General features: G+C 42.2%; 1 protein-coding gene across 3 annotated transcripts in view; it reads right to left on the bottom strand.

Annotated features, from left to right (window-relative positions):
* The window catches only part of Fmn2 (formin 2), a 308323-nt gene that overhangs the window by 256506 nt on the left and 24028 nt on the right, over positions 1 to 27789 (bottom strand). For all 3 annotated transcript variants that reach the window (XM_052737699.1, XM_052737700.1, XM_052737701.1), the window contains exon 2: positions 13957 to 14123. In XM_052737699.1, coding sequence (XP_052593659.1) covers positions 13957 to 14123 — 167 coding nt within the window. The remainder of the gene's footprint in view (positions 1 to 13956; positions 14124 to 27789) is intronic.

Here is a 27789-nt window from a genome sequence, read left to right as displayed (position 1 = left end):
TGAGAGTAAATATTTATGCAGAACTCAAGTTAAGCCTCAGAAACTCTATAAACTCCTTCATTTCATATGCCATCTGCTCTCATCAACGCCGTCTGATGATGTCATTGAATTATCATTTCATCATAGCCAAGTGCTCTGCATGAAGATTTCTCAGGGTACTAATCAAATCCCAACCTCCACTCTTCTTGGGTTGTCTCTCATCTTTAGAGCTCTAATATTTTCTTGGAAGTATCTATCCCCTTCCTTAACACTCATAAAACGACTCACTCATCTGAGTCACATGCCACATAATTAGTTTGTGAAAGAAGCACCCATTACCCAACAATCTTTGATGAATGCACAGGGGCTCTGAATCAAGGATAACAGAGGAATGCTAAAAATTGGTTTCAAATGAAAGGGACTTCCCTCCTCTGATGGAAGGAATTATGGGACAGACAATTCTGGCTCTCAGAAAGCCATCTCCAACACATGAAGTCACTCCACATTTCAAAATTTGAGTGTCCTTATTTGACAGCTTAGGAGAATTGGGCTAAAATATTCTAACCTTCAGTTCAATTTTGATATTTTATGACCCCACCACACAATTGAAAATTATCCATTTACTGTGTGGACAAATGCCTTTAAATAGTTAAAACCAAAAACTCCTTACAGTACCCTGAGAGGTCTGCTAGAATTTGGCAATACCACAGGTCAAAAACCTTTGTGCATAAATCAGGCTGCACCCTGTTTTAAATTACTCCATCACATTGTGTCAAAAGGTTAACAGGCAAAGGACTCCTGATTTTCCCCTGGACTTCGGCTCCACATGGTCTCTATTGATCCATGGACCCACTCAAATGACGATCCCTCGGGAGCAGACAGAACCCATGAACTTCAGCTGGACTTAACCTTCTGCCAATCTTCTTTCAACTGGCTCAGCTTTGAATGTCCCCAGTAGCTCTCAAGGTGAGTTCCTTAATATCTTATGCCAACAGTAACTCTCACCACATCTTACTGGCTCTCTGACTACCTCCACTAAGGCATCTCCAAATGCCTCATCATCGTTAGCCTGTTTGTAGCAATTCTATAAATATTTGTTACTGTGTGAAGTGTAGTATGTGATCTGAGAGTTAACGTTAATAATTAAGATTAGAATGAAAAAAAAAAAAAACCTATGATGGCCAACAGCCACTCAATCAGGTAAAATAGGAATTACATGGTAAATAGCAACTAAGGAAACACACATGGTTTGGGAATTTATTGTAATTCAGCAAATCCTGACTTTGTGGAAAGATGCAAACATAAATCCATCTATGTCTCTGACGGAGCACACTCCAGTCAGTATGCAACACAGAGAAGAAATGTCCCCAAAGCATTCAGCTGGGAAGCTTGTTACATATCACCTGTTCTGCATACACGATCCTATAAACATCAGAAAGATGCATAGTGCTGAGGGCATGGTTGGAGATACAAAGCATGAGGAAGGCCCTGAGTTCAAGCCCCAGCACCAACAAGAAACACAAACTGCACTGAACAGAGAAGTCACAACTCTCAAGAAAACAGCTGATATCAGCAGCCATTTGGATGGCTACTCGGACACATCCAGCAAAAGGAAAGGAGAAGAAAATCATGACGGAAGAGTGGGGCTGAATCACTCGTTTTAATAAACATCCATCACCCACAATCACGATGAATTAGGAACTGCCACACACTGTGCCAAACGGGTGATTCAAAGTACAAGTTCCAGATGCCAAGATATGAGCCCAGAGGAAGAAACAGCTTTGTTTCAACACTGCAGGGATCTATGCGTGGCACATCAAAGCAAGAGATGGCCAGAACTGCGAAAGCACCTTTGGGGATTTGTGCTGAGAGTGGACTTCAAGTAGGAGCGGCCAGGACCATGACTTCCATTTCTTCTGTAAAGGATACAACCCCCTCATCGAGTGCATTATGAAGATTAAGTATACTTACAAGGCATTTACAGGAAAGCCTGGTGTGGTGGCGTTAATATGCTTTTTAAGATCGAAGACAGTGGTAAGCACCAAGGGCTAGCGGCGCAGTTCAGCACAGCACAAGATTAGCATGCGTGAAGCCATGAACTCAAAACAAGAAAGCGCCAGACAAGAAATGGACAGTGCCTTGGCCCGGTGCAGCCTGACAAATGAGTCAGTGTTAGCAAATAAATAACACATACTCTGAGGAAGAAGGGAAAACATGAGGACGTAGACATACCCTCTCTGCTTCCCGATCCACCAGGTTGTGAGTGATCAGCCTGGCAATGCTGCTGCCACAGCTGTGAACCGCGCCCCTGCCCTGCCGCCACCAGGCTGGACATTGACATGATGGCAGCAGGGCCAGGCAGAAGCCCTTCTTCCTGCAAGTCGCTTCTTTTTGAGACAGGGTTTCTCTGTGTAGCTTTGCGCCTTTCCTGGAACTCTCTCTGTAGACCAGGCTGGTCTCGAACTCACAGAGATCCGCCTGGCTCTGCCTCCCGAATGCTGGGATTAAAGGTGTGCACCACCAAGTCGCTTCTTGTGGGATGTTTTATTACAGCGATGAGATAAGCGGCTAATACGCCCAGCCCATGGAAGGTCATCTCTTTTGAGAGCAGTTGAATGATTCCTCTTTGCCAGACACAAACAAGGCCAGGCCAGAGACAATCTCTGTCATGGTCTGGCTCTCCAAAAGCCTCTTTCTAAATTCTTTTAGTTCTCATTCCAGAGTTTATAATGTTCAAAGGAAAGGTGTGCCATAGAAATCCTACCCTCTTAGAAGCCTGCTCAGACACCTAAAAAAGAATGGAGTGAGGGAACCTCCCTCAGCTTCCTGCCATGAATATCGAAATGGCTGCATCTGTGTTCTCTTTCTGCTCCCCCATCCCATTCAAGTTCATCTTCATCTTATAAAATTACACCTGCACTTATATCTCATCCTTTTTGGCTCTTCAGAACTAAATGAAATGCTATCAATCTTTAGTGCTAATCTCCTTGGTCTTTAACCTTACATTTTCTATTGGGTCCCCTCTGCCCCTCACCTCCCTTATCCCCTTGGGCTCCTTTGGTTCCTAAATACACTGTGAACACTCCCCTCTAAAGGAAAAGCAAGGCTCGCAGCAGTTTCTCCACTTGTAAACTGCCCTAAGTTTCTTTACAATAAATATTTTGTGACTGCTTCGTTAGAGAAAAGCCAAATTCATTGACTAAATTCACCTTCTTAATGTTACCTGAGTATACACCAGGAGCAAATCAACTACATCTTGCAAGCCAAGTCTGTGCAGCTGGCCGCCTCCACCCTCACCTGTAAATGAAAGCTGTAATAGGCAATACACCACATTTATAGATTGTGTATTATCTGTGTGATTCACACCAAAGCAGGACTGAGTAGCGTGACAAAGTCTGCAAGCCTGTTCCTAAGTTCTAAAATACTATCTTTCTGACTCTACAGAAAACCTTTGTCATCCCCTGTAGCACGAACCTAATTAGTCTTAACAATAAAAACCTGGAGTCAGATATTAGGGTGAAAGCTGAAAGATCAGAGAAGCAGAGCAGTCAGCCACTAGAGAGTTCTTACCTCTATGAAATCTCAGACCAAAATGGGGAGATCCTGTCTCTACAAATCTTCAGACTGAATGAGCCCGAGATCCTGTCTCTACCTCCCTATGCTGGGATTAAAGGCGTGCACCACCACCGCCCGGGCTCTGTTTATATCTCTTTTGAATGGTTCAATCTCGTGTAGCCCAGGGTGGCCTTGAACTCCTGATCTTCCTGCTTCCTCCTCCCAAGTGCTAGGATTAAAGGTGTGTGCCACCACTGCCTGGTCTCTATGGTTAACTAGTGGCTAGCTCCACCCTCTGATCTCCAGGCAAGCTTTATTTGTCAGAACACTAACAAAATATCACACAACAATCCCCTCATCTAGACAACGAAAAAATACAGTAAATCTTTCTGGTTTCCAAAGTCTAGATATAGATTATATCTATATCTAGTATAATTTTATAGTATAGATTAGGAAGGAGAGCCCATAAGCTCCTCACAAGGTGTTCTCAGAATAAAGCACCTTCCCTTGGTCACTGTGTCCCAATTCTATCCTTCAGCGGAAGCCCAGTGGTAGCACATACTGCTAATGGAGAGAAAAGCATGAGAAAGATACTTCCTTTACACGGAATTGATGGATACTCAGGCATATCCAGCCAAAGGGAAGGAGAAGAAAATCATGACGAAAGAGTTGGGCTGAATCACTCATTTTAATAAACATCCATCACCCATAATCACGATGAATTGGGAACCACCACACACTGGGTGCCAAACGGGTGATTCAAAGTACAAGTTCCGGAAGCCAAAATGTGTATCTGAAGCAGCATGGGCCTCTCAAATGAGCAAACACAAAGAAAGCTTGTCACTGCCTTAAGAAGTGTATCCCAAATGTGTCTTTCTAAGGATTTCTGCTTTAAAAAAAAAAAAATGTTTAGTTAGCATACAGAATAATGAGCTTCATTATGACACAGCCAGGCATCACTGAGCTACAAATCCATCCTTTATCACTTTTCCTCAGTAGACACTTCCTCCCCACTCTTGTTACCCTTCCTTCCCAAGTCCCCTTCTGCTTCTGTGTCTAAAACATTTATGGAATATAATATAATGTAATATAATATGTACATATTACATATATATATCTCATATGAGAAACAATGGGATGTCTTTCTTTCCTATGTTACTTTCTTTGTCAGCTCTGCCCATTCCTTTCTACATCTTTCTCTCTGCATATACTTCCCTCCAGTTTTCATGAAAAATGTGCTTTTAAAACTTCATTGTGTGCCAGGCAGTGGTGGCACACGCCTTTAATCCCAGCACTCTGGAGGCAGAGCCAGGTGGATCTCTGTGAGTTCGAGGCCAGCCTGGTCTACAGAGTGAGATCCAGCACAGGCACCAAAACTACACAGAGAAACCCTGTCTCGAAAAACAAACAAACAAACAAAAACTTCACTGTGTAAAGTGCAGTGAACTCAGAGCTGGGGAACATTTCTCCATCCATACCAGTGCTGAAGGCAGCATCTCCACTGAGCACAGAACATGGTCACTAAGAGGCATAACAGCCATTACTGTATTCACAATACTTTTTGTTGTCGCTATTCTGGGGTTGATCCTACTAAGTGTTCATATACATGAGCCTGTAGTGGACATTATGACATTCAAACCACAACAATCAGGAACCTGACATTGAAAGATACTATTAGGCTGGTCTGTATCTGCCTCCTTCTGATATGATATGGGGACCGGACCGAGGCCATATAGGATGAGTGAGTATGAAGCCATGCTGTTTCATATCATCACATGTTACTTCATATGGTCATCTAAGTCATCAAGTCACATGTTCTTTGGATGCATGAGACTTCACACCTATCAGCCATATAGTCTACTGCGAGTTACAGTCTCTATCTTTCGTAATACTTCTAGATTGATAATAATGGAGGTAAAAAAAATTCATCTATTATTCCCTCCTACAGAAGATTAATAAAACTGCATATATTAGAAATTTATTAAATCATGTACCAGATCAAAATATTCTTTTCATTAAGGCAGGGTCTCACACAGTAACCCAAGCTGAACTGAACTCACATTATAACTCAGGCTGGCCCAGAACACACGGCAATCCTTCTGTCTCAGCTTCCTGAGGTTTCAAGCATGAACCACCTCACCTAGCTTAAAACATTCTTATACATAATAACCTCAGAAATAAAATGTACATATTAGTGGCTACAGGATGTAGTCATACAAGCATTACTGAGTGGTAGCAGAACTAATTATAGGGACGAAAAGAAATACTATTTCCCAAACTCAGAGAAATCAGAAAAATGACAGCATACAATTAAAAAGTAGGTGTGGCAGCTCAAACCTATAATCCCAACATTCAGAGGAGGCTGCAGCAGGAAGATCTGTCACAAGCTCAAGGCCAACCTGGGTGTACTGAGTGGTTTTGTGTGTCAATTTGACATAAGCTAGAGTCATCAGAGAGGAAAGAGTCTCAGCTGAGGAAATGCCTCCTTGAGATCCAGGTGTAAAACATTTTCTTGATTAATGAATCCAACGGGGGAGGGCCATGCCCATGGTGGGTGGTGCCATCCCTAGGCTGCTGGTCCTGGGTTCTATAAGAAGGTGGGTTGAGCAAGCCATGGGAAGCAAACCAGTAAGCAACATCCCTCCATGGCCTCTGCATCTGGGATCCTGCCCTGGGATCATCATCTCCTGCCTCTGGGATCCTGCCCTGTTTGAGTTCCTGTCCTGACTTCCTTCAGTGATGAACAGCAATGCTGAAGTGTAAGCCAAATAAACCCTTTCCTCCCCAACCTGCTTTTTGGTTATGGCGTTTCGTTGCAGCAACAGAAACCACAGCTAAGACAGTGGGCTATCTGGCTAGTCTAGGCTAAAAGGCTTCTCTCTCCCCATCTGTCTATCTCTGTCTCTCTTTCTGTCTCTGTCTCTCTCTGTGTTTGCATTTTTGTAATAAAACATATAATAAAGGTCTTTTGCTTTATTCTGATCTGATTACTGATACAAGCATGAAGAATATAATTTGATATCTTGCAATGTATCTTGTGATCATAAAAAGTTACTAATACAGGGCAATTTTTCCCAAGCCAAATTATATGTGTTTCAAAGAATGAAGCCAAATTGAGATATCTTGAGATATACTAACATATATCCCCTAAGAAATAAATGTATGTTATAACTTAAAGTGAAGTTGGGTGGAAAAGTGCTTCTTGAGGAAAACAGTAAGCAAATTTCTTCTTGTGGATTGTTACTGACTACTCCTTCCCACTGGCAATCCTTCCCCTTTCTCCACATTAGAGTTATGCATCTAAGAATGTCTAACTCCACACGAAGTAGAGATCAGTGAAAGAAAGGAGCAAGGTTGTGTAGCAAATCGATCTTCAGCCATTTGAGACTCCTTTCCTGGTGTTAGCAGCACCAGATAAAATAACTGTCTTTATTCTTTGGTGAAGCATTAATTTAAAAAGGAACCTTTCATCCCTACATCCTACATCCTCTATCCCCAACATTCCCACACACATACACAGAGAGCTAAAGAATAGTCATATTCGAGTGTAGTACTTCTGCAAAAGAGAACAGGGAAATGGAGTGACTATGGAATGGTCATGAACACAACATCAGGTGAGCATGATGTCTTCTCCTTTACAATTTGTAATTACTTCCTGTAGCTTCTCCTAGTCTTTCCACTTCCATATAAAGGGTAGCAATGGAAAACAGAGACCCAACACAAAGCTGATTCTGACATCATTTAAGGCTCAAGTCCACATTCCATTGCGCATTACATCTCTCCAAGTGTTTTCATGATTACTGGACACAAGACATGCTTGATCAATCAAGATGATCCACTGGATAGCTTTCTCTAGTTCTTCATGTCCTCAGTACTCTTCCTTACAACCCTCTACTGCACAAAGCAAGGCACACTTGTGGAATGGCTCAGCAAGATTCTCTAAGAATTTAAAAGACAATAATGTAAAATAGCATGAGCCAACTACTGTGTTAAATGCTTTCTAATTTAAGCTCATTTAGTTTTTAAGACAATTCTCAACGAAGATATTATCACTGAAAAATTTTAATGTGATCCTAGATAAACATAATCTCTTCCTCCATGAAAGAAATGGGATCGAAATCTAAGTCTAGAGTCTGCTCTTAAGCACTCCAGAGAGGCCTGTAAAGTAAACATAGTCAACAGCTCAGGGGAATAGCTTTACACAAATTTTGATTTGCATTTAGACACTACTGGGTGAACAATTAATGATAATGTGTATAATATTCAAACATGGTGACTACAGGGTGGCATGTAATTCTGAATAGCGTCCTGAGAGAAAGCGTAGAACTGGGTCTCAAGATACAGCTTTGTAGTTAAGAGGGGTGCTGCTCTTGCAGAGGACCCAGTTCCCAGGACCCACGCTGGGCAGCTCACAACCACCTATAACTCCAGGTCCAGGAGATCTGCCATCCTCTTCTGGGAGTCATAAGCACCTGCACTCAAGTACACATACCCACACAAAGACACATATACACACACAATTAAAAATAAAATAAAATCCTTTCAGATGAGTAAACCTTTACTTGTATGAGGGAGACTGAAGATAAGAAGCTGCCACTAAGTGATATAGTGAAAGAGCAGGGTCTTAAGGAAGATCAGACTCCAATCCAAAGACAAAAAGATTAGTAAAGTGTCATCACACAGGAGCTGATAGGACAACTAAAACATGTAGAGAAACGGAAGATAGGTGCAGCAGAAGGAACAGGCAAGACATGGCTCCAGCTACTCCAAGTAGCCCCAGCTATGGCTCCCTGTCAGAGGGAGGAGACAGAAGCCAAAGAAAGTTTAGGTGGCCCACTGAAAGGGCTGGCAGTCCTGCCCAAAGGCTAAGACCAAAATTCTAGAACGCCTTAAATCCAGTTTGAGGGTTTCTTGGATCTGTGGCCTCTCTTGTGTGAAAAGTTCATGTTGTCATTCTCCATGTTTCACCGGGCTGTAGCCAGGCAACACTTTGAGAACTTGTTGCTTAGGTCTGAGCTACACTAGGAACCTCCCAACAAGGAGAGATCCCAATTCAGAGAAATGGGGTTAGTCTGTCACAACTCCAGGTTGAGGGACAGTTGAAGAGGAGTCCCTACAAGAGGGATGCCAAGATGTTCAGGTAGTAGAAGGTGAGCGCGCCAACAGTGAAAGGTAGGAGCTCATTAGTCAGGCTGTTGGTAGCTAGGAGCCGAACTCATCACTGTGGAGCCTCACTGAACTCAGAATGAGGTAGTGTTGGATACTGAAGCCAACAGCCTTCCATGATCTCCAGGGCTAGTGGGCAGAACTCGGAAGCTCCAGCAGGATCTCTGACTTCCATAGCAAAGACTTAAATGTTGACTGGGATTTGAAATCATGGAAACTGGTCCTCCTGTGCAGATCTCAGTGCTGTGTTGGTAATCTCTGGAGAGGGAAGGGTGATAGAACATGGTTCACCCACAGGCTGCAAGCTAAGTATGGCCAGCAGAGGCTTCTCCTGTACACTTGTTTGCCATTTTCTGCTCCATGGCCACTGGTAGTGTACTGGCTGGCTATCAATGTAACTGTACTTCTCCATTTTGTTTAGTCTTGTGTTGTCCTTATTTGAGTGGTTTTCTTGCTCCTCACAATGTTGCTGAGGATTCTGCTCTCAACAGTAGGCTGCTCCCCCAAATAAAAGTGAAAGTGATAGCCAAATCAATCAATACATAAATCACCCCTCAGAAACATAAGAAACGAGTTGAGGATGTGTGTAGCTAGAGTTTTCCTGCCTGGCCCACAATCAGGACAAATCTCTCTCACCCACCAGTCCCACAGCCACTCAGACCCAACCAAGTAAACACAGAGACTTATATTGGTTACAAACTGTATGGCCATGGCAGGCTTCTTGCTAACTGTTCTTACAGCTTAAATTAATCCATTTCTATTAATCTATGCCTTGCCACATGGCTCATGGCTTACCGGCATCTTCACATGCGGCTTGTCATGATGGCGGCTGGCAGTGTCTCTCTCACCCAGCTTCCTGTTCTCTCAATTTTCCTCTCTGTTAGTCCCGCCTATACTTCCTGCCACTGGCCAATCAGTGATTTATTTATTGACCAATCAGCAACACATTTGACATACAGACCATCCCACAGCAGATGTGGCTCAGTGGCCAAAGACTTCCTTCACATGTATATCATATATCCCTAAGGTCTATCCCCAATACAACAAAATAAAAGCGAACAGAGAAAATCCATTCAATGAAATGATGTAAAACTTCTCAATCACAATTGTGCTCCAATAAACAGCCTCCTATCCTCTGGAAAGTCTCATTTTGTCTCCAGGATCTTATCAATGAACTATGACCTGTAGACATTTGTAAATGTCACCCAACCAGGTATGGGCACAGCTGAAGTCTTTCATGTACATAAAACTAACCAGTCAGGACCAAGAACACTTGTACACATCACTTACATAAGTAGGCCAGAGTGGGAACCTGGGTGGTATCTTTGTCTTTGCCACCCTTGTCTTTGTCCTTTCTGAGTGCATGGTCCTTTTGTACCTAAGGCCACCTCCTCCTGACTTGCACACTCTGCTTTCTTTCCTTCATAATTTTATTTATTTATTCTGAAGACATGATCTTACTATATAACTATATAGCCCACACTGGCCTTGAACTCATGAACCCTCTAGCTCAGCCTCTGAAATGCTGGAATTACAGAATGTCTTAGTTGCTTTTCTACTGCCATGAAGACACCATGACCAAGGCAACTTATGAAAGAAAGCATTTCATTAAGGGCTTGCTTATAGTTTAAGAGGGTGAGTCCATGATTATCATGGCAGGGAGTGTGGCAGCAGGCCAGCAAGCATGGTTCTAGAGCAGCAGCTACAAGCTTACATGCTGAGAAAACAACTATGAGACAGAGAGAGAGAACTAACGGCATGGGCTTTTAAATCTTTAAAGCCCACCCCCAGTGACCCATACCTCCTGATCTTTCCCAAGCAGCTCCATCATCTGGAGACCAAGCATTCAGTATATGAACCTATGGGGACCACTCTCATTCAGAACACCACACAGACCATTGACCTATACCAGTAGACACGCCCCCCACCCCCCACCTCCCCACCCCACCCCCAGCCCCACCCCCGCACGTGCACTTCCTCTTTGGTTATTGTTTCCATAAAGCTTTCCTTTTTACTTGAATTATTTTCTAGTGAATTTTATTGACACCTGGCACATAGGATAAATTTCCTTAGCATTTGTAAATGAGTTAACACGGACATTCAAAACTACATGTGTCTTATAAAGTTCACAAAACCTTTATCAAGTAATGTGAGGGAAAATGTGATGTCCTTATGCATTTTCTACAGCCCGAGGAATCAAAAGGGTAAGCCCTAAAAAGATACAGGATGACGAGCGACTAGCATGAGAAATCTTTAGCTGAAGTAGGTCAATTCCTAAACTGTATCAGTAAGAGTCCCCATACCAAAAATTATAGAATTTTTTAAAATGACATGTCTAAACAGAAATGGGTAGGATGGTGTCATAAGACCAGGGGACAGGAAGAGTGCCAGGTACAAGCCCAATCCTACCGGGTTCCGTCTTGTAAAGAACTGTCCCTGGGAGAATTGTTTGTTGGAAATGCTCACAACAACCCTCTTCTGGAAATCAGCAGAGAGACTAATTATCAGAAACGTCTCTCCCCAGAGATGAGCATGTTCTTTCCCATCCCCCACTGATACCTCAGTCTTTATAATGTCTAGTATGATTGCCTCCTTTGCAGTTTGAGGAAAAAAAAAAAAATCCTTGACTCTGTGTTCATTCAGCCCTGGTGCTGTTTCTGATCGGCTATTTTAGAATATGGAACAACATTTCCCAGGAGAGTACCTTTAATTTCTTCTTTGTTTTGTGTTCATTTGGTGCCGGGACTAGAGAGGTAGTACACAGCCAAGGAATACTGCCAAGAGGAAAACATCACTTCAAGCTGAGGAATGAAATCCCTGTTTTGTGTGCCTGGTTTTGACTTTCATGTGACACTTAGCTGCCTTCCAAGACAGCTTGGCTAAAGAAGCATTTTTAGTCTCTCCAACACCAGGGTGGCTGGAATAAGGTGACACGTGAGAAGCAACCAGCTTAACTTCAGCAGAGAAAGAGAAGGGCAAAGGATGTGGCTCATTGGTAGAACCCTTTGCTAGCATGCTTGGGGGCCCGAGTTTATCCCCCAACATCACAATAATATATAAATAATAAAAACTTTTAAATGGAGGAATAGTGTTATCCTGTTCTTTTCAGTTTATCCCAATTTCACACTTACTGAGTGGAAAGATTTTTAAGTTCTGAGCTTTAATTAGGAAAATAAAGTTAATTTAATAATAGTTGTCATTAAAAAAAAAAAAAAAAGCAAGTGCTAGACTGTTATATGTGAACTTCTCCTGGGACAATATGAACAAAAATCCACACTCATGCATCTATTAATCCCCACTAGGGCAACAACGACATACCAAAATAGAAATTCCATGGACGTCCAACATGGCAAACCAGCAGCTTGATCGTGCGTACTTACAGAGCGAGGGGGAGGGGTGTGACAGCAGAATGGATGACTCCCCACACAGCTACATCACTGAAAAGTCTTACTCCAGCGTAGATGACAGCTTTCCTATAACTGCAGAGGTGGAGGCCCCTTTTCCCCATTCTTCAAGTTAACTTAGCATACATCATATATTCTAGCAACCCCCCTCTTCCCCTCCCCAGACCATAAGACCATGTGAAGCTTGGGCAGAGTTACACAGCTGAGAAGAGTGGCTGGAATCTCAGGTAAGAGTACATGTCCCCACCCCTACCCACTTCTTCCACGAGGGAGCATTAAGAGGGTAGATCTTGAGGGTGCAAGCAGCCATGGCTGTTCCGATGGAGATGGCAATGGCTGTTATAAAAAGATGATAGCATGCAATATGGACATAGCTAGTGTTTCTCTCTATTTTATTGTGTTTACCATTTCTCCAAATTACCATAATGGTATCTACCAGAATGTATCTCTACAACACACCACACTCCAGTCCTCAGGTTCTGTCTCCAGAACCACACAGCACCCACAGAGAAGAGAGGAAACTTTGTAAATTATCTAATTCTTTCCACAGGAGAAAAAGATCTATCTAGCAGTGATTAGCTGCTGTGTCATTTAAAAAAAACAACACTTTAATAAAAAAATAAAAATAAATCTTAAAGAAGGTCCACACGTCGTGGCATTATCTAGAAATTTTTCTCACAGACCAGAACTGAAATCTCAGATTTTTTTTATGAGATTTCTTCTGTTCATACTAAAAGGGGGCTGGGGAAAGACCACAGGTTAGGATTGGTAAACAGGAGGAAGAGGAAAGCAGCAAGCATGGACACTTTGTTATTAACAATCACCTTTTCATACTCGGTGGTTCTGAGGACAAAGCCTCACTGTGTAGCTCAGGCTGACCTCAAACTCTTGATCCTCCTGCATCAGCCTCCCAGGTGCTGGGATTACGGCCATGAGCCACCATACCTGGTTCTATAAGCAGCTCTTGCCCTCAGCCTCTGTTCACAATCGCTGTCTTTTTGAGGTATATTTGGCAATACTGAAAGGAATGTAGTTACCCATGTGATCAGAATCCAACGTCCGCAAACACTCAGTTCCTGGGCTCTGCACAAGAGATCCAACCAAATGCCCCAGCTTTCTCATGCACATATGAGAATTCCTGCCTGTCTCAGCTTTAAGTGCATGCTTTCAGAACCATGCCACACATGGACCACTTACCTGATTAAGTTAATACTCTGGCTTGAAAATGCTAGTCCAGAAGTGCTGGTATTCATGATGGGTTATGAACATGCCTTTTGCGTTCCACACTATTAAGTTCTGCTGAGTGGGGGCCTGGGTAAGGGCAGAGGCTGCCGCTTCTTCTTGTCAATGTTTAGTGCACAAATGAGTCGGGAAAACACTCGCGTAGCATTCTAGTGCCCATGGAAACCTGTGATCCACTGGGACTCGTACTTTACCCTTTGGTGAAGCTTCTGATGGAATGTCTGTGACCAGCACAGAAATACTGATGTGTGAGATGTAGTTGAGTGAGAAACACTTGCCTATGCATGCTCGATCTCCACCAAAAAGAAAATTTCTGAGCGACCTTAAAATCAGCCCTGATTAGATCAGGCTAGAAAACTACTAAGAGACTATTTGGATTTTTGTTATTGTTGTTGTTGTTTCTAAAAAGGAGGTTTGCAAACTCTATCTAATGCCACAGTCTAAAGAAAAGTATAGAAAATAGACAAGTGGAGCCTTTGAGTGGCCCAAGGGAGGAAGCCTTGCATCACATGTTGTTTTTAAATTATAGGGCAATTGGGGCAGATACACATCACAGCTGCTACTCCAACTGCGGTCCACCCCACAGACCAAAGTGGATTCTCTTACTTACATCAAATGGTGCTGAACTTGACCCAGCGTTCTGATGACATGGCTCCCTGAAGCAGTCACTAAAAGGAAGCAGAAGGCCCATGGCAATGATCCGTGAGCAAAATTTTTCTGCTTCTTCTGGAGGCCCGTTCTCCTGCTGGCTGAACAGCTTTTCCAACAGAGTGCGCCCTGCGTAGGAAACACAGTCATTAGAGGGGGGCTGGCAGATCACCTGGCTCAGAACTCTCCAGAGAGAGGATGGCAAACATCACCCGTGAGCAACAGTCTCCAAGGCAGTGTGACGAAAGGATCCTCATGAACAAAACTGCAGGATGCGGCCAGACACCACACAGGAAAGGACAGCCGGGGTGTGCTCTCCCAGGTTCCCCAATGCCTCTTGCCTCAAAAGAGAATCCTCTCTCTGTTACTGAGACTATACATTCTCCACCTGAAAAGAACCTCTAGCCCTTTAGGATTTAATTAAGCAATTCCCCTTTCTTTTTGTTTACCCTCCAGAGGATTCTTTGAAGAAATAGTAAGTCAAACTGCCACCATTTGGACCTAGAGATGTTAAGAGACTGACATTCACTGTCTCTCACCCAGTACTAGGGAGACAGAGAGTGAGGCGTAAGCAACGGTATCAGCCCAGAAAAAAAAGACAAGAAAGTTGGCCAGAAAATAAAAGTCATCCTGAAGAGGAAAACGATAGAAATGTTTTCAGTTGTTCCATAGAAACAGCTACGTGTGGGGTCTGGAAAGATGGTTCAGCGGTTAAGAGGACTTGCTGCTTTAACAGAGGACCCTGGTTCTGTTCCCAGAATCCACGTGGTGGCTCACAATCATCCATGGCTCCAGTTCCAGGGAATCCTTTTCTGGCCTCCACAGGCACTGCATACACGTGATACACAAACATACAGGCAGGCAAAACATCCATTCACATCAATAAAATAATAAAATTAAATTGGAAGGCCGGGCGGTGGTGGCACACACCTTTACTCCCAGCACTCAGAAGGCAGAGACAGGTGGATCTCTGTGAGTTCAAGGCCAGCTTGATCTATATAGCAAGTTCCAGGACAGCCAAGGCTGTTAGAAACCCTGCCTCAAAAAAAAAAAAAAAAAAAAAAAAACCAAAACAACAACAACAAAAAAATTAAATTAAAAGTCTAAAGAACTTTTTTTTTTTTTCAGAGCTGAGGACCGAACCCAGGGCCTTGCACTTGAAGGGCAAATGCTCTACCACTGAGCTAAATCTCCAACCCCAAAACTCTACAGAATTTTTAAAATAAGAAACAGTTCTATAGAAAGTTTCAATTTAAATATTTTGTTATTTCTTCAGAGAAGAGAAGTACTATGAAGGAGAGCCAGTACAGCAGAAAGGAAGGACCTAGAGACATCAAGACAGGCAAATGGCAAGACATACAGAATAAAGTCTGTGGGCTGCGCAGAAATAAACTAGACATCTGTCTTACGGCCCCTCCCTGCGAGGCTCAGGGAACATAAAGAAGTAAGAGTCTGAGGACTACAGAACTGGAGAGAATCAGTATCATCTAGGTATGACAGTGAGGAACGGCTGTACTCAAGCACTCATAGCAACTATGGTTGCCTGTCAACATCAAGCCAGTCAATGCTCCAGCACAGTCAGAAGAGAGGCACACAAGCCCCGACCCATAGCCTAGGAGCTGCTGTCCACTGATGCCTCCTAAGGGGCATAGGCTCAGTTTTCTTTAGGGATCTAGTCCCTGGTAGATTTACCATGCTCCACACTCACATGAGGTAATCGAAATATATGTATGCATGCATGGAATTCTCAAAGAACACTAAAACATTGTAATTATTAAAAGATTGACGCCGGGCGGTGGTGGCGCACGCCTTTAATCCCAGCACTCGGGAGGCAGAGGCAGGCGGATCTCTGTGAGTTCGAGGCCAGCCTGGGCTACCAAGTGAGTTCCAGGAAAAGGCGCAAAGCTACACAGAGAAACCCTGTCTCGAAAAACCAAAAAAAAAAAAAAAAAAAAAGATTGACAACTGAGGCAGAGAAAGAATGGATGGAAACCCCAATGACCATAGGTTACATATAACCAAACAGCAGAAACACAAAAAGTTCTACCATCTCTAAATGCTAAAGAAGAGGAGTTCTGGGTAAACGATCTATAAAGGATGGATACTTTCTTGGTTCAGGGCCTTGGAACCCAGAATCAATCTAGCTCTCTTACCTACTCTTTATTTTCCTCAGTGCCTTCCTCTTCAATTCCTTAATAAACCACATCTATTTCTATTGCTTTCCAGGTTTCCCTGGCCCTGCTCTTTCTTCCAGAACACAAATTCCTGAAAATCTCCATGTGTGCCCTCTGAACACTGACCAATGCCTGTAACACAGTAAGATACTAGCAACAGACCCTAGAAGACTAGGTCTTCCTGGTCCATGCCTCAACCTTCCCTGTGCCTTACAATCATTTTGGAAAAAAAACAAAGTGATGGGCACCCTGGGCACCACTATTCCTCTGGTCACTATTTGATTCTAAAGACAGACAGGCATGAGAGTCAAGGGTCCAGTCCTTACTCTTTTTTAGCTAAACCTAGAAAACTGTTCTGGTGAGCTGGCTGAATTTCTGTCCCCATCTAATCTTATGTATTATTCAGAACAGGTTGCAGGTCAACCAGAAATTCCTCTTTAGGTGGACTAGAAACTTGTTGGCCTGAAGACAGTAGCTTAAGTGCCAGAGCACCTCACACTTCATTAGACTCCCATGCGTGTGCTAAATGACATACTCTCTAGTGCCAAGACAGTTGACATCTGCCATGCCATTGACTGGAAATATTACAGAAGGAGAGAAAAGAACTGTCACTCAAATTCCTGGGAAACCTCTAACAAGACCAATAAAAGACACTAATACCTCTCTCTTTATTCACCTATGCCTCCCCCTCACTTCTTTCATGACTTAAATAAAATCTCTTCCATCCAAGGGTTGAAAATCTAATTTGCAACTTTATCTCTCATTTCTAATTGTGGCCGAAAGTAAAAGTCTCTCTAGCTGTGCAATGGGTACTTAATCTTGTTATAGGTTCCACAATTCTGGGGAATAGGAAGGATCCAGTGTCAGGTCAAAATCTAATAAAAACTACTCATACACCAACCCTTAGAAAGTCAGAAACTCATGTAACATTTGTCTACATCTGCAAACTATAGCAGAAGAAAGAGAAAAATCTTCCAGATCCCTTCCAAGCCACAACTGTCCTCAGTTCTTGAATTCTATTGTCTGTCCCTCTCAAGAATTCATCTTTCAACTTTAAATCAAAATCAAGCATTGTAGATCCCTCTATAAACTCTTTCATGTAACTGACTGTTTTACTTAAATGATTGTGAAATCTTTTCTTTTTAATACCTATTCCTTCACTGAAGTCATACATGAGAGCAGCACATAGCCTGTAAACCTGCTAACTTGAAGGGGGAAAAGATAAATACCTGGAGAATGTCTAGAAGATTATTATATTATTCAATAATGCATATTTATTCATATTCTAGTCAGAATACAAAAAGGAACTGAACAAACACACACACACACACACACACACACACACACTCACACACATTTTCTTTTGCCCATCTGCCCTACTGAAATTCTTTAAGATACCACCTCTCTATTGTTTGGCATTCTAAATTTGAAAGAGAGGCCTTGTCGCGTCCGCCTCGACCAGCAAGGAAGACGCAACACCAGGCTCTTCTCCAACCAGTTTATTCATCTGCAAACTATAGCAGAAGAAAGAGAAAAATCTTCCAGATCCCTTCCAAGCCACAACTGTCCTCAGTTCTTGAATTCTATTGTCTGTCCCTCTCAAGAATTCATCTTTCAACTTTAAATCAAAGTCAAGCATTGTAGATCCCTCTATAAACTCTTTCATGTAACCTTGAGACAATCTTCTGACCCCGGGGAAAGCCATCTTCTTCTTCTCCTCCCCCCCCAGCCCCCCCCAAAGCCAGACCACGCCCTTTATAGCCACTGGGCAATCAACCCCGTGGTGCCACATGGACAATGCTGATAGGGTCAGACATACGCAAGCAAGCCAGATTAGGTCCAGGTGCACGGAAGCAAGCCAGATCCTAGCCTTAGCCAAATAAGAAGCACCTGCCATCGGGAAGGCGGAAGCCGGATGCCGGCGCCATCTTTGAGGCATGGCCATGCACGGCTCTCTACAAGGTCTCAAATTAATAATACAGATGTTAACTGCTACATGGTCTTTCTTTAGAACCCATATCACCTGATGACCTCTGCAGTACTCATACTCATTCCTTTCTAAAGTTCTGTGGTTAAACAGCATATATTATGTCATCGACTAGCACAGAGTATACACATTGATTTGAAGGAGATTAATATTTCTCCTTCAAGTATAAAATGAGAGCTGAGCGGAGATGGAGGCCCTTTATAGCCTTCTGACAAAGACACACAGGGGCCCACCTAGAAAGAAGCCCCCCCAATCCCTCTAGTTCCTGAACACCACCCCCTCCCAAGACACATAGGGTCCCATTGAGAAAGATCTTCCAATCCCTCCAGCTCCTGGATACCACTCCTTCCCAAGTTGCACAGGAGCCCACCAAGAAATACTACTGAATCCCTTTGGCTCCAGAACATTGCCTCTCTCCCAAAAGGCACAGGGGCCCACTGAGAAAGACACCCCCCTGCCCCCAATCCGTCTGGCTACTAGATACTGCCCCCTCCCCTATGAATTTCGACACATGGAAAAATCCCTTTCTCTTTTCAAACCTGCTTTTTGAATGAAGTCACCACTGTTGCCTCTCAACACTTTGCCTCTTAACTTCACTGGCTTATTGTGAGTCAACAGCCAGACCTTAGTTCCATAAATGATGTCAATCCCATTAGAGTAGCTAGTTAGATATTAAGAGGTTAGAGGTCACCTAAAAGAGAATTTTCTCTGCTAATTGTCAGCTTATAAAACCAAAAAATAAAAATCCAGGATCCTGACTACTGGTCAAATGAGTGGAGTCTCACTAATATCTCTGGCTTTGGGTGTGACATATTATGAACTGTATATCATCAGTTGATAACTACCTTATAATATCACTTTCTAACCCAGGGCTTTCTGGTACTGTCTTCTCCTTAGGAATCAATGCAAATTGTCCTATCAGTCACCTGGACACGAAAACACCCCTTAGGAAAAGCAGCCTGTGTTAGGGGCTTTAGAACTAGCACACACCAAAATGAGGCATGGTGGCACATGTCTATAATCCCAACAGTTGAGAGGTGAAGGAATCAGACATTCAGGGCTATCCTTGACTCAAAGCAAGCTCAAGGCCAACCTTATCTACATGAGACCCTGCCTTAAAAGAAAGAAGAGAGATGAGGGAAAGAAGGAGGCAATAATATGTAGACAACCTTAAACAAAATGTAGATTAGCACAATAGTCTCTTTGGCCATCTGCTGAGAGTGCTGTACCTCCTTCTGTTGTAAAGTCTTCTACTGTGCCTCGTGTGTCTCATCTGACTTCTCTCAGCAACCATAAAAGGAACAGGGAGTCAAAAGGAATCCTGAGAGAGAGCCCACTGACATGGCTGCACCATCTGACTCTTTCTACGAAGGACCAAATAGTCAACATCTGTATGTTTAGGGGCCACATAGGTCATATATCCCTACCTGGTTGGATGCTTTTAAAACACCTTTGAAAATACAGCATCCACTGTTAGCTCAGAGTTTTACAAAACCAGGCTCCAATCTATACATTGGATATGAGAAGTAAATTTTTGTTGGTTGCTGTGTGTTCTGTAAGTCAACCCAAGGCCTTCCATAAGCTAGAGAAGTCCCCTTACCACTGAACTACATAGAGCCTCATCCTGAATTTCAAACATAAACATACAATTCTATCAAAAACATGACATGAAAGTCTTATGCCTCTTCCTATTTCTGTCTATCAAATATAACTCGTCTCAAAATGTGTCTTCAAAATGCAATACAACAAAGCGAGAAAAAAAAAAAGCACCTATTTTCTCCATTCCCCTAGGTCATTAGGACATTCTTTGATCTCCCAATATATTTTTAAGTGAAATGAAAGGTTTCTCCACTACAGAAATGAAGTTTATCTGCACCTAACTAGAATTAATACCCAGGAAACTGCATCTCAAATCTCAAGTGGTTAATTATCAAAGCCTATCCATTGTGCGCATAATGGTTACACAGACAAACTGGTTGAAAGCAGTTCTCACACGACTATCGTACTTCTGTACAACTCAGACGCCATGTAACAACAATGACAACAGAAAGCCAGGGCACAGGACTTGGTGTGTGAGTGCACACAGCAGAGTAAATGAGTATGTGCCCAAAGGTCACAAATTATCAAAGAGGGTGCAAGAGAAGGCACTAAAACCCTTTGAACCCCAGTTCTGTGATGGGAAAATAGCCCTAAATTCTTTATCCAGAGTTTCTAAGCTATGATACATATTCACAGCTCTTATCTCACAGGGACCAAGAGATAGCTTACTCTGCAACCAGTTATGAACGACTGTTCCAGGAACACAGATTCTGGTTGCCTCAGATACCATGCTCCAACATGGTAATAGTTTCATGAAGTTTTTACAGTAACAAAACAATGAAAGTCATAAATCAAGACACTTAAAAAAATATATTGGTATTACTAGAGGTTGTGGCACACACCTTTAATCTTAGTATTTGTTAGAAAGAAGCAGGTGAATCACTGTGAGTTCCAGCCCAGCCTGGTCTACATAGCAAGTTCTGGGCCACACCACGCAGTGAGACCCTGTCTCCAGAAAAGGAAAAACAAAACAAAGCAAACTAACAACAACAACAAACACCTACATTAGTGAGACAATAAGGTAGGCAGGTGACAGCCAAGCAGGGAAATCTGTTCTAGGCCTCAGATGACCTCTTTAGCCCTTGGGCCGGTGATTATCACAGGGATATTAGATTAAGCACCGAAGCAGCAATAAATGCTTATTAAGGGCACTACAGTCAGTCAGCCTTGTCTAATCTTTAACATGGTGTACCTTTTTGCTGGGAACCTCAGTTTGCACGCTATTTAAACCCAGTCTGCAATAACTCAGTGCTGTGGATGAGGGGGCTGCCCATGCCTGGAGCAGCAGTCCAGGTCACTATCACTAGATGCCAGCAGCACGAGCACCCCATTCCCAGTTGTAACAGTCAGAGAAATGTCTTACCAAATATCGTCAGGCTGTAGGTTGAGAACCATGCCCAGAGAGTTTCTCTGCCTGTGCTAACAGTGGTAGTTTCGCTGCCCCTAAAGGACTTCCCTATCCTGAAGTCCTCTCACAAGAAGCCATCTTATTTCAATTCTGACACATTTAAGGGACAAGAAAGTGGGTAGGAAATGTTATCCTTTGTTCCCACAAACATTTTCAAATGATTTAAAAGCATAAGCTATTTTGGAAGCTCATACCACTGGGTCACTTCCTGCTCTGACTGCTTTCTACTGCCCATTAACCTCTTGACATTCCCTCTTCAGCCCCATCATTCAACAAATGCTATATCCTTCAACACTTACTTTCCAGAAAGTCCATCCTGGGGACGTAGTTCACTGGGAGACAGCTAACCTAGTATGTATTAGAATTTGGGTTCAATCAAACAACCAACAAATAATAAATATCCCTTGAACCTACAGCACTCTTTATTCTCAGTTACTGTTGCATTTTTTGGAGGTGGAGAACTTCCTTCACATAAAAAACTAGCTGGAATTGTAGACAGTCATTGCCTTTATCCCTTTACTCCTGGCTCTGCATGTTCTAATGACTTCCATCTACGCTTAAAAAAAAATAATAATAAACAAACCTAAAAACTGGTGAGCAATGTAGTATCTATATGAGTCAGACTTTCTGTTATTATGTCAAACACCTCTGGAAAACAACTTAAATGAAAGAATATTAGTTTTAGTTCCCTGTTACAGTCCATGGGTGGTTCCAGAGCTAGGATGCATCAGAAGATCATAGAAGAGGTACCATACAGTGAGTCGACTCACCTGATAGCATGCAGAAAGCAGAGAGGAAAGGTCCAGAGACAAGACACCCTCAAGAAGCCATCTCCAGACAGACCCCACCAAGGCTTCCATCATCATTAAAACAGCATGATCAGCTGGCTTCAGCACATGAACATGTAGCCTACATTTCACATTCAAACTACAACACAGCCAATGACGTTGTTTCTTCCATTTGCCCCTTAAGACACTTGCCTCTCATCTTCATGACAGTCCCTTCTATTTTCTCTACTTTGCTGGCCACTTTCCCTCAAATTCCCTTTTCTGGATTCCCTACCAGCATACTTATATGTCCTGACAAATGCTCAGGACTTGATTCTTTCATGGTCTCTCTTATAATCCCATGAATGTACACGTACTCCTTTTTATGAAATTGTGCAGCCTTGGTGACGGCCACACTAACCACATATGTATAAGTGACAATATAACGAGACAGAAGGTGAAGATAGCTACAAAGGGTATATTGTAGGAGGGGAGATTTGGGAAGAGGAGAGAACTCAAAACTACCACGTCACCAATGCCTTACTGAGTTTCTTGTTCTGCTATTCCTGAAACCTAAGTGTCATCCATACTATGGACAGGGAACATGTTAGGGGTCAATTCAGCAACCTCAAGAGTCTAATCTAAGGAGTAGTAAGATAAGATGAGAAAATGTATGGGAAACATTTAGTATAACCCCAACACAATAGTGAACAGATTAGAGACACCTTAGAAACAGGACAAATCTAAAGTGTTCAACAACAAAACATACTGGGTTTGGGTTTTGTTTTTAATGGGTTTCATTTAATTTTATTCGTGTGTGTGTGTGTGTGTGTGTGTGTGTGTGTGTGTGTGTGTGTGTGTGTGTGAACTTTGCTACAGTGTGTGTGGAAAGTGAGTTCTTACCTCCCACCACCTGGGAGCTAGAGATCAAACAGTCTAGCTTAGTGGCAGACACTTTTACCTACTGGGCCATCTCACTGGACCAATTTCATTTTCCTGAGATAGTTTCTCACTGTGAAGCCTTCACTAGCCTGGAACTCAGTATGTAGATTAAACTGCTATCAAACTTGTGGCTATCATCTTGCTTCAACCACTTTTAAGTTCTGGAGTTACAGGCAGATTCCACCATGCCTGGCAATTTTTAGTCTTTTAAAGATGCCCTTATTCACATGAGAGGCAGTTATATAATCATTAAGTATCATTCTATTGAAAAAATAAAAATAATTGAATTCAGTATATTTAAATCACACTGAATATATTAAAATGATTGAAAAAATAAAACTCTCTTTGGTAGACAATGCTAGGATCCCAATCCACAGATATCAGAGAATTAATAAAAAAAAAATGAAGCATTTATCCATTCTTTCTCTGTATTAAATTGTACTCTGGGGTGTTAAAATGTACCTAATGAATATAAAAAACAATTCAGAAGAGAAAAAACATCAACCTAGAGATTCAAAAGAAGTGACAGAATTAGAAAAACATCATTCTCTTGTCCCTGATAGTGCTCACTTTGTGGATATCAAAGACACAGAAAACCCACTGGAGAAAAAAAAAAGTCAATTGAGAAATTTGAAAATATAGGAAAAGCTTCCACTTCCACACCCAGAAACTTCATAGCTGAAATAGAAATGAGAAAGATAAACATGGCAACCTACTAATGTTGGATATTTGGAATCACTAATTCAACCAGTCATGAATATATCCTGACCCCAACCCCTGAGAAACAGAAAATAACTGATCATGCATCAAATCATATGTTAGAATACACCTTACTGTCCATTTTAGGTAACAAGCTCTGAAAAGGGATTAGTTACTCTACATAGTCAAGTTTATTTACATCCAAACAATTCCATTATAGCCTGTAGCTGTCCTTCCATATCCATGGAGGACTAATGTCAGGGCCCCTGCCATAGACCATACACATCAAAGTCCAAAGATGCTCAATGTACTGTGTTTACATATACACATCCCTTAAATACTCAATGTTATCTCTATATTAAATTATAATATCCAATACAATATGAATATTATGTAAGGAGGTGTGATAACACATTATCTAGGGAATAAGGAGGAGAGGCTAGATTAACAAAGACTATGGGAGCCAGCCCCTCGAGAGCCTTTTCCCAGGGTCCATGGAAGAATCGAACAACCAGCTGAGGAATCTATCGTAAAGATATCGAATGAATTTACGTATAGGAACTCTTTAGTTCACATACTTTTTTCTTCTGAGTCAGTTCTCTCCTCTCCACACAGCTTCTTTTCTCCTCTCATACTTAGTCCTTTCTTGCCTGATTTCTCTCTACATTTATCTGCTGCCCTCTAAATTCCATCTTAATTCTCCCATCTAGTTCTATCTTAATCTACTTCTTTCTCATCTTATTCTTCCCCATCTAGCTCTTCCTCATCTTCCATCTCATTCTTCTCATTCCCCAATCTAGTCCTTCCTTAGTCACTGAGGTTTACAGCTATATACCCATGCAATAGCAGTGCTCTGGCCAAGACAAGGTCACCAGGCTTGAATTCTTACAGGGTCAAAAGGAGGGATGATAAGATCCACACAAAAGAGCAGTAATTGTCAGCTATCATAGTCACCCGAAAGGGAAGTGGCTAATGGGGAATGAATTGACTGAGGGCTAAATTCGGTTAATAGATCTAAGAAAGGGAATATATGTGCTCAAACTATGGTCTTAGAAGTGGTTAGGTCAAATGTTAGAAGTCTATAAGTCACTAAGTCACGAGTGGAAATAAAACTGCCTTTCATTCCTCTGGAGCCATATCTGTCTTGGCTCTGCCATTTTCTGGAAGGGCAAGGGAGTGCACTAGGTAGCTTGGCAACCTGACTCACAGCTTGACGTACCTAGTAGGTAAAAGCCCTTTACGTTTAAAGGGAGTTAATTGTTAGAGATAGCATTTGGAAGAAAAAAAGTTAAGCTTAATTAGCACACCCCCCTGGCCTTCTCTAACAGATAGTCTGGATGCTATCTATCTGCAGTCGGTTCTTAGAAAGTCGGGGAAGTATCTCAGATAAGATACTTTTGCCCAGAAGGTCCTGGCTGGATGTTGCTTGTGACGATGATTACAGAAAGAAAGGCCTGAAGTTAGGGGTCTGGCTGTGTGACTGCTGTTAGCACAGTTGGGAAATGTTATCCAAATACTTTAATTGTATAGGGGAAATTGTGCCCAATGAATGATCAAACACACTGTTCTAGGAATGGAAAAGCTACAATAGCACACGAGAAATTCATAAGAGGAAATGACTAATATTCAAAAGCCAAATATCACCAAGACTCCTTAAGTCTTGGCTTTATTCTCTGGAAAGGCCCTTGGCTTCTTCCAGGTATGGCTTTTGCCATATTCAGCTGAATTCCTACTTCATATTTCTATGTCCCACAGCACTACATGTGCTCATTACACTCACAGTGTTTGTTTTTAATATCTGCAGTCCACAGTTGTTTGATTTCAAGATTATTGAACACAGAAGGATACAGTGTGGAATGGAATTCTTTTTTGAGATGTATTAAGAAGTATCTGATGCTAAAACAATAATCCTGGGATTTATTTTATAGTAGTCTATTACAAGGCAGTAAGAGAGTTAGGGAAGGGAGGATGAAACTACTATAAGACTAGTAATAGAGATGATGAATGAAACTGAGAAATAGATTCCTAGGATTTCATTAAACTTCTACCTCACAGGGGAGGCAAATTTGCATAGTGAAATGTCTTAAATCTGCTATTTAAAAGATTTCATGCCAACACTCAAGAAGTTGAAGCAGGATGATCTCAAGTTTGAAGCCAGCCTGATCTACACAGCGAGGTCCAGGCCAGCCTGGGTTACATGTGAGACTGTCTCAGAAGAGATTTCACAGAAGGGCAAGGGAAGTCACTCAATGGCAAAGTTCTGTTTAATATTTGTCAAGATTCATGTTGAATTCCAAGCACCACATAAAAATATTGTTTGAGCCGGGCGGTGGTGGCGCACGCCTTTAATCCCAGCACTCGGGAGGCAGAGTCAGGTGGATCTCCGTGAGTTCAAGGCCAGCCTGGGCTACCAAGTGAGTTCCAGGAAAGGTGCAAAGCTACACAGGGAAACTCTGTCTTGAAAAACAAAAACAAACAAACAAAAATATTATTTGATGATATAAAACATGCGTCTCAAATATTTTTAAAATGATAAAATTAAACAATGTGGACACCTAATTTTGCAAGAGAGAATCCAGCTTATTAAAGAGTCAAGTCTTTGTGATGGAAAAGGGAGAGCCTTTGTCTTTCCCAGCTAGTCTTCGCTGGAATATACTGAGCTTTCTTTTCTGTCTAGAAAAAAAACAATCTGACCGGTCAAGGGAAGTGGGCAGAGGCATGAGCTTCTGTGTCTCTTCCAGAAGCTAAGGACTGAGGATTCCATCACAACACACTCGCCCACTGGATGGAATGCCTTGGAGAGCAGGGCATGATGGCGCATAACTATAATCCCAGTACTTGGGAGGCTGAAGCAGGGAGATTGTAAATCCAAGGCCAACCTTGGGTATGTAGTAAATCTAGGCCAGCCTAGACTACATAATAAATAAAAGTGGAGAACAGACTGTCCTGACACCATCTAAATTCAACCCTACTTCTTAACTGTACAAATTAGCTGACTGAGACCAGGAACCAGAAGTCTATCAGGGTCTGTTTGTGGGCTCCACCCCTGACCACATGGACTCACATTTCAAAGGATTCTTGGTTCCTTCCCTCATTTCCCCGCTTCTTAAATGAAAACATGTCAATAGTACTAATAAAAATAGTCATCCTGTACATTTGAATGTGCTCAGCTATTCACATCTTTATTCTCTCTATATCAACTGAGTCGTAATCTGTATTTGCTTGGTACAGGATACCAAAACCAAACCAACTGACCAAAGCCACATCTGTTGAATGGGCATGCACACAGCATTGCAGTGGGCAGCAGCCTGTCAATGAGGGCTGGTACAGGTGTCGTCTCTGTCACTGGCAACTGCAAAGCCCACAGAGCTGGCCAAAGGCCTGTAGAATGCTAGACTACCACTCTTTCTATCCCTATGCTACAACATTAGTCCAGTTTCCTCATCCCCAAGCTTGAAATAGCCATCTTCATTAATCCTGTTTGTTCATTAACATCTTGGTAATGATTTTGAAACAATACCAAGTAAATATTATTTCGTATTCTTCTCATTATTATTGTTCTTAAAATATATGGTGGGACCCAGTAGTTAAGAGAGTTAAGAGAGGTTAAGTTCACCAGTTACAGTGGATAGCTCACAAACAATCTTTAATCCCAGCCCCAAAGACCCCAAGGTCCTCTTCCCGGCTTCCCAGGTACCCATGTACACACAGCACACTCACAGACATGTACACATGAGCACACACACACACTTCTTTTATAAAGGCTAGGGATGGAGAAAAGGCTCAGTGATTAACAGCACGTGCTGCTCTTGCAAAGACCTAGGTTCAGTTCCCAGCATCCCATGGCAGCTCACAACCATCTGTGACACCAGTTCCAGGTTATCTAACATCCTATTATGGCCTCACAGAGCATTGACATACATACGGTACACATACATACATGCAGCCAAAACACTCACACACACACAAAAAAATTTCTTTTCAAAGATACAAATTATATATACACTCAGTATTTGCAAATCTGGTCAATGAGTATTTGGCTCAATTTAAAGGAAGGAAATTATAAATTTATTATAAAATTGTATAAAAGGAAGCACAGATCACCTAATTTTATTTTACTTTTACATCCAGAAAAATGTAATTTAAAAGGCAATATTTAAGACCTTGCATATGGGAAACATGGTGACATGTGCCTATCTTCCCAGTAGCAAGGCGGCTG

Source organism: Peromyscus californicus, unplaced genomic scaffold (assembly GCF_007827085.1).
Source record: "Peromyscus californicus insignis strain IS unplaced genomic scaffold, ASM782708v3 Scaffold_14__1_contigs__length_90479793_seg_2, whole genome shotgun sequence".
In the NCBI taxonomy this organism is placed as follows: Eukaryota; Metazoa; Chordata; class Mammalia; order Rodentia; family Cricetidae; genus Peromyscus; species Peromyscus californicus.
Note: the sequence above shows the minus strand (reverse complement) of the source record. Positions and strands in the feature narration are given on the sequence as shown.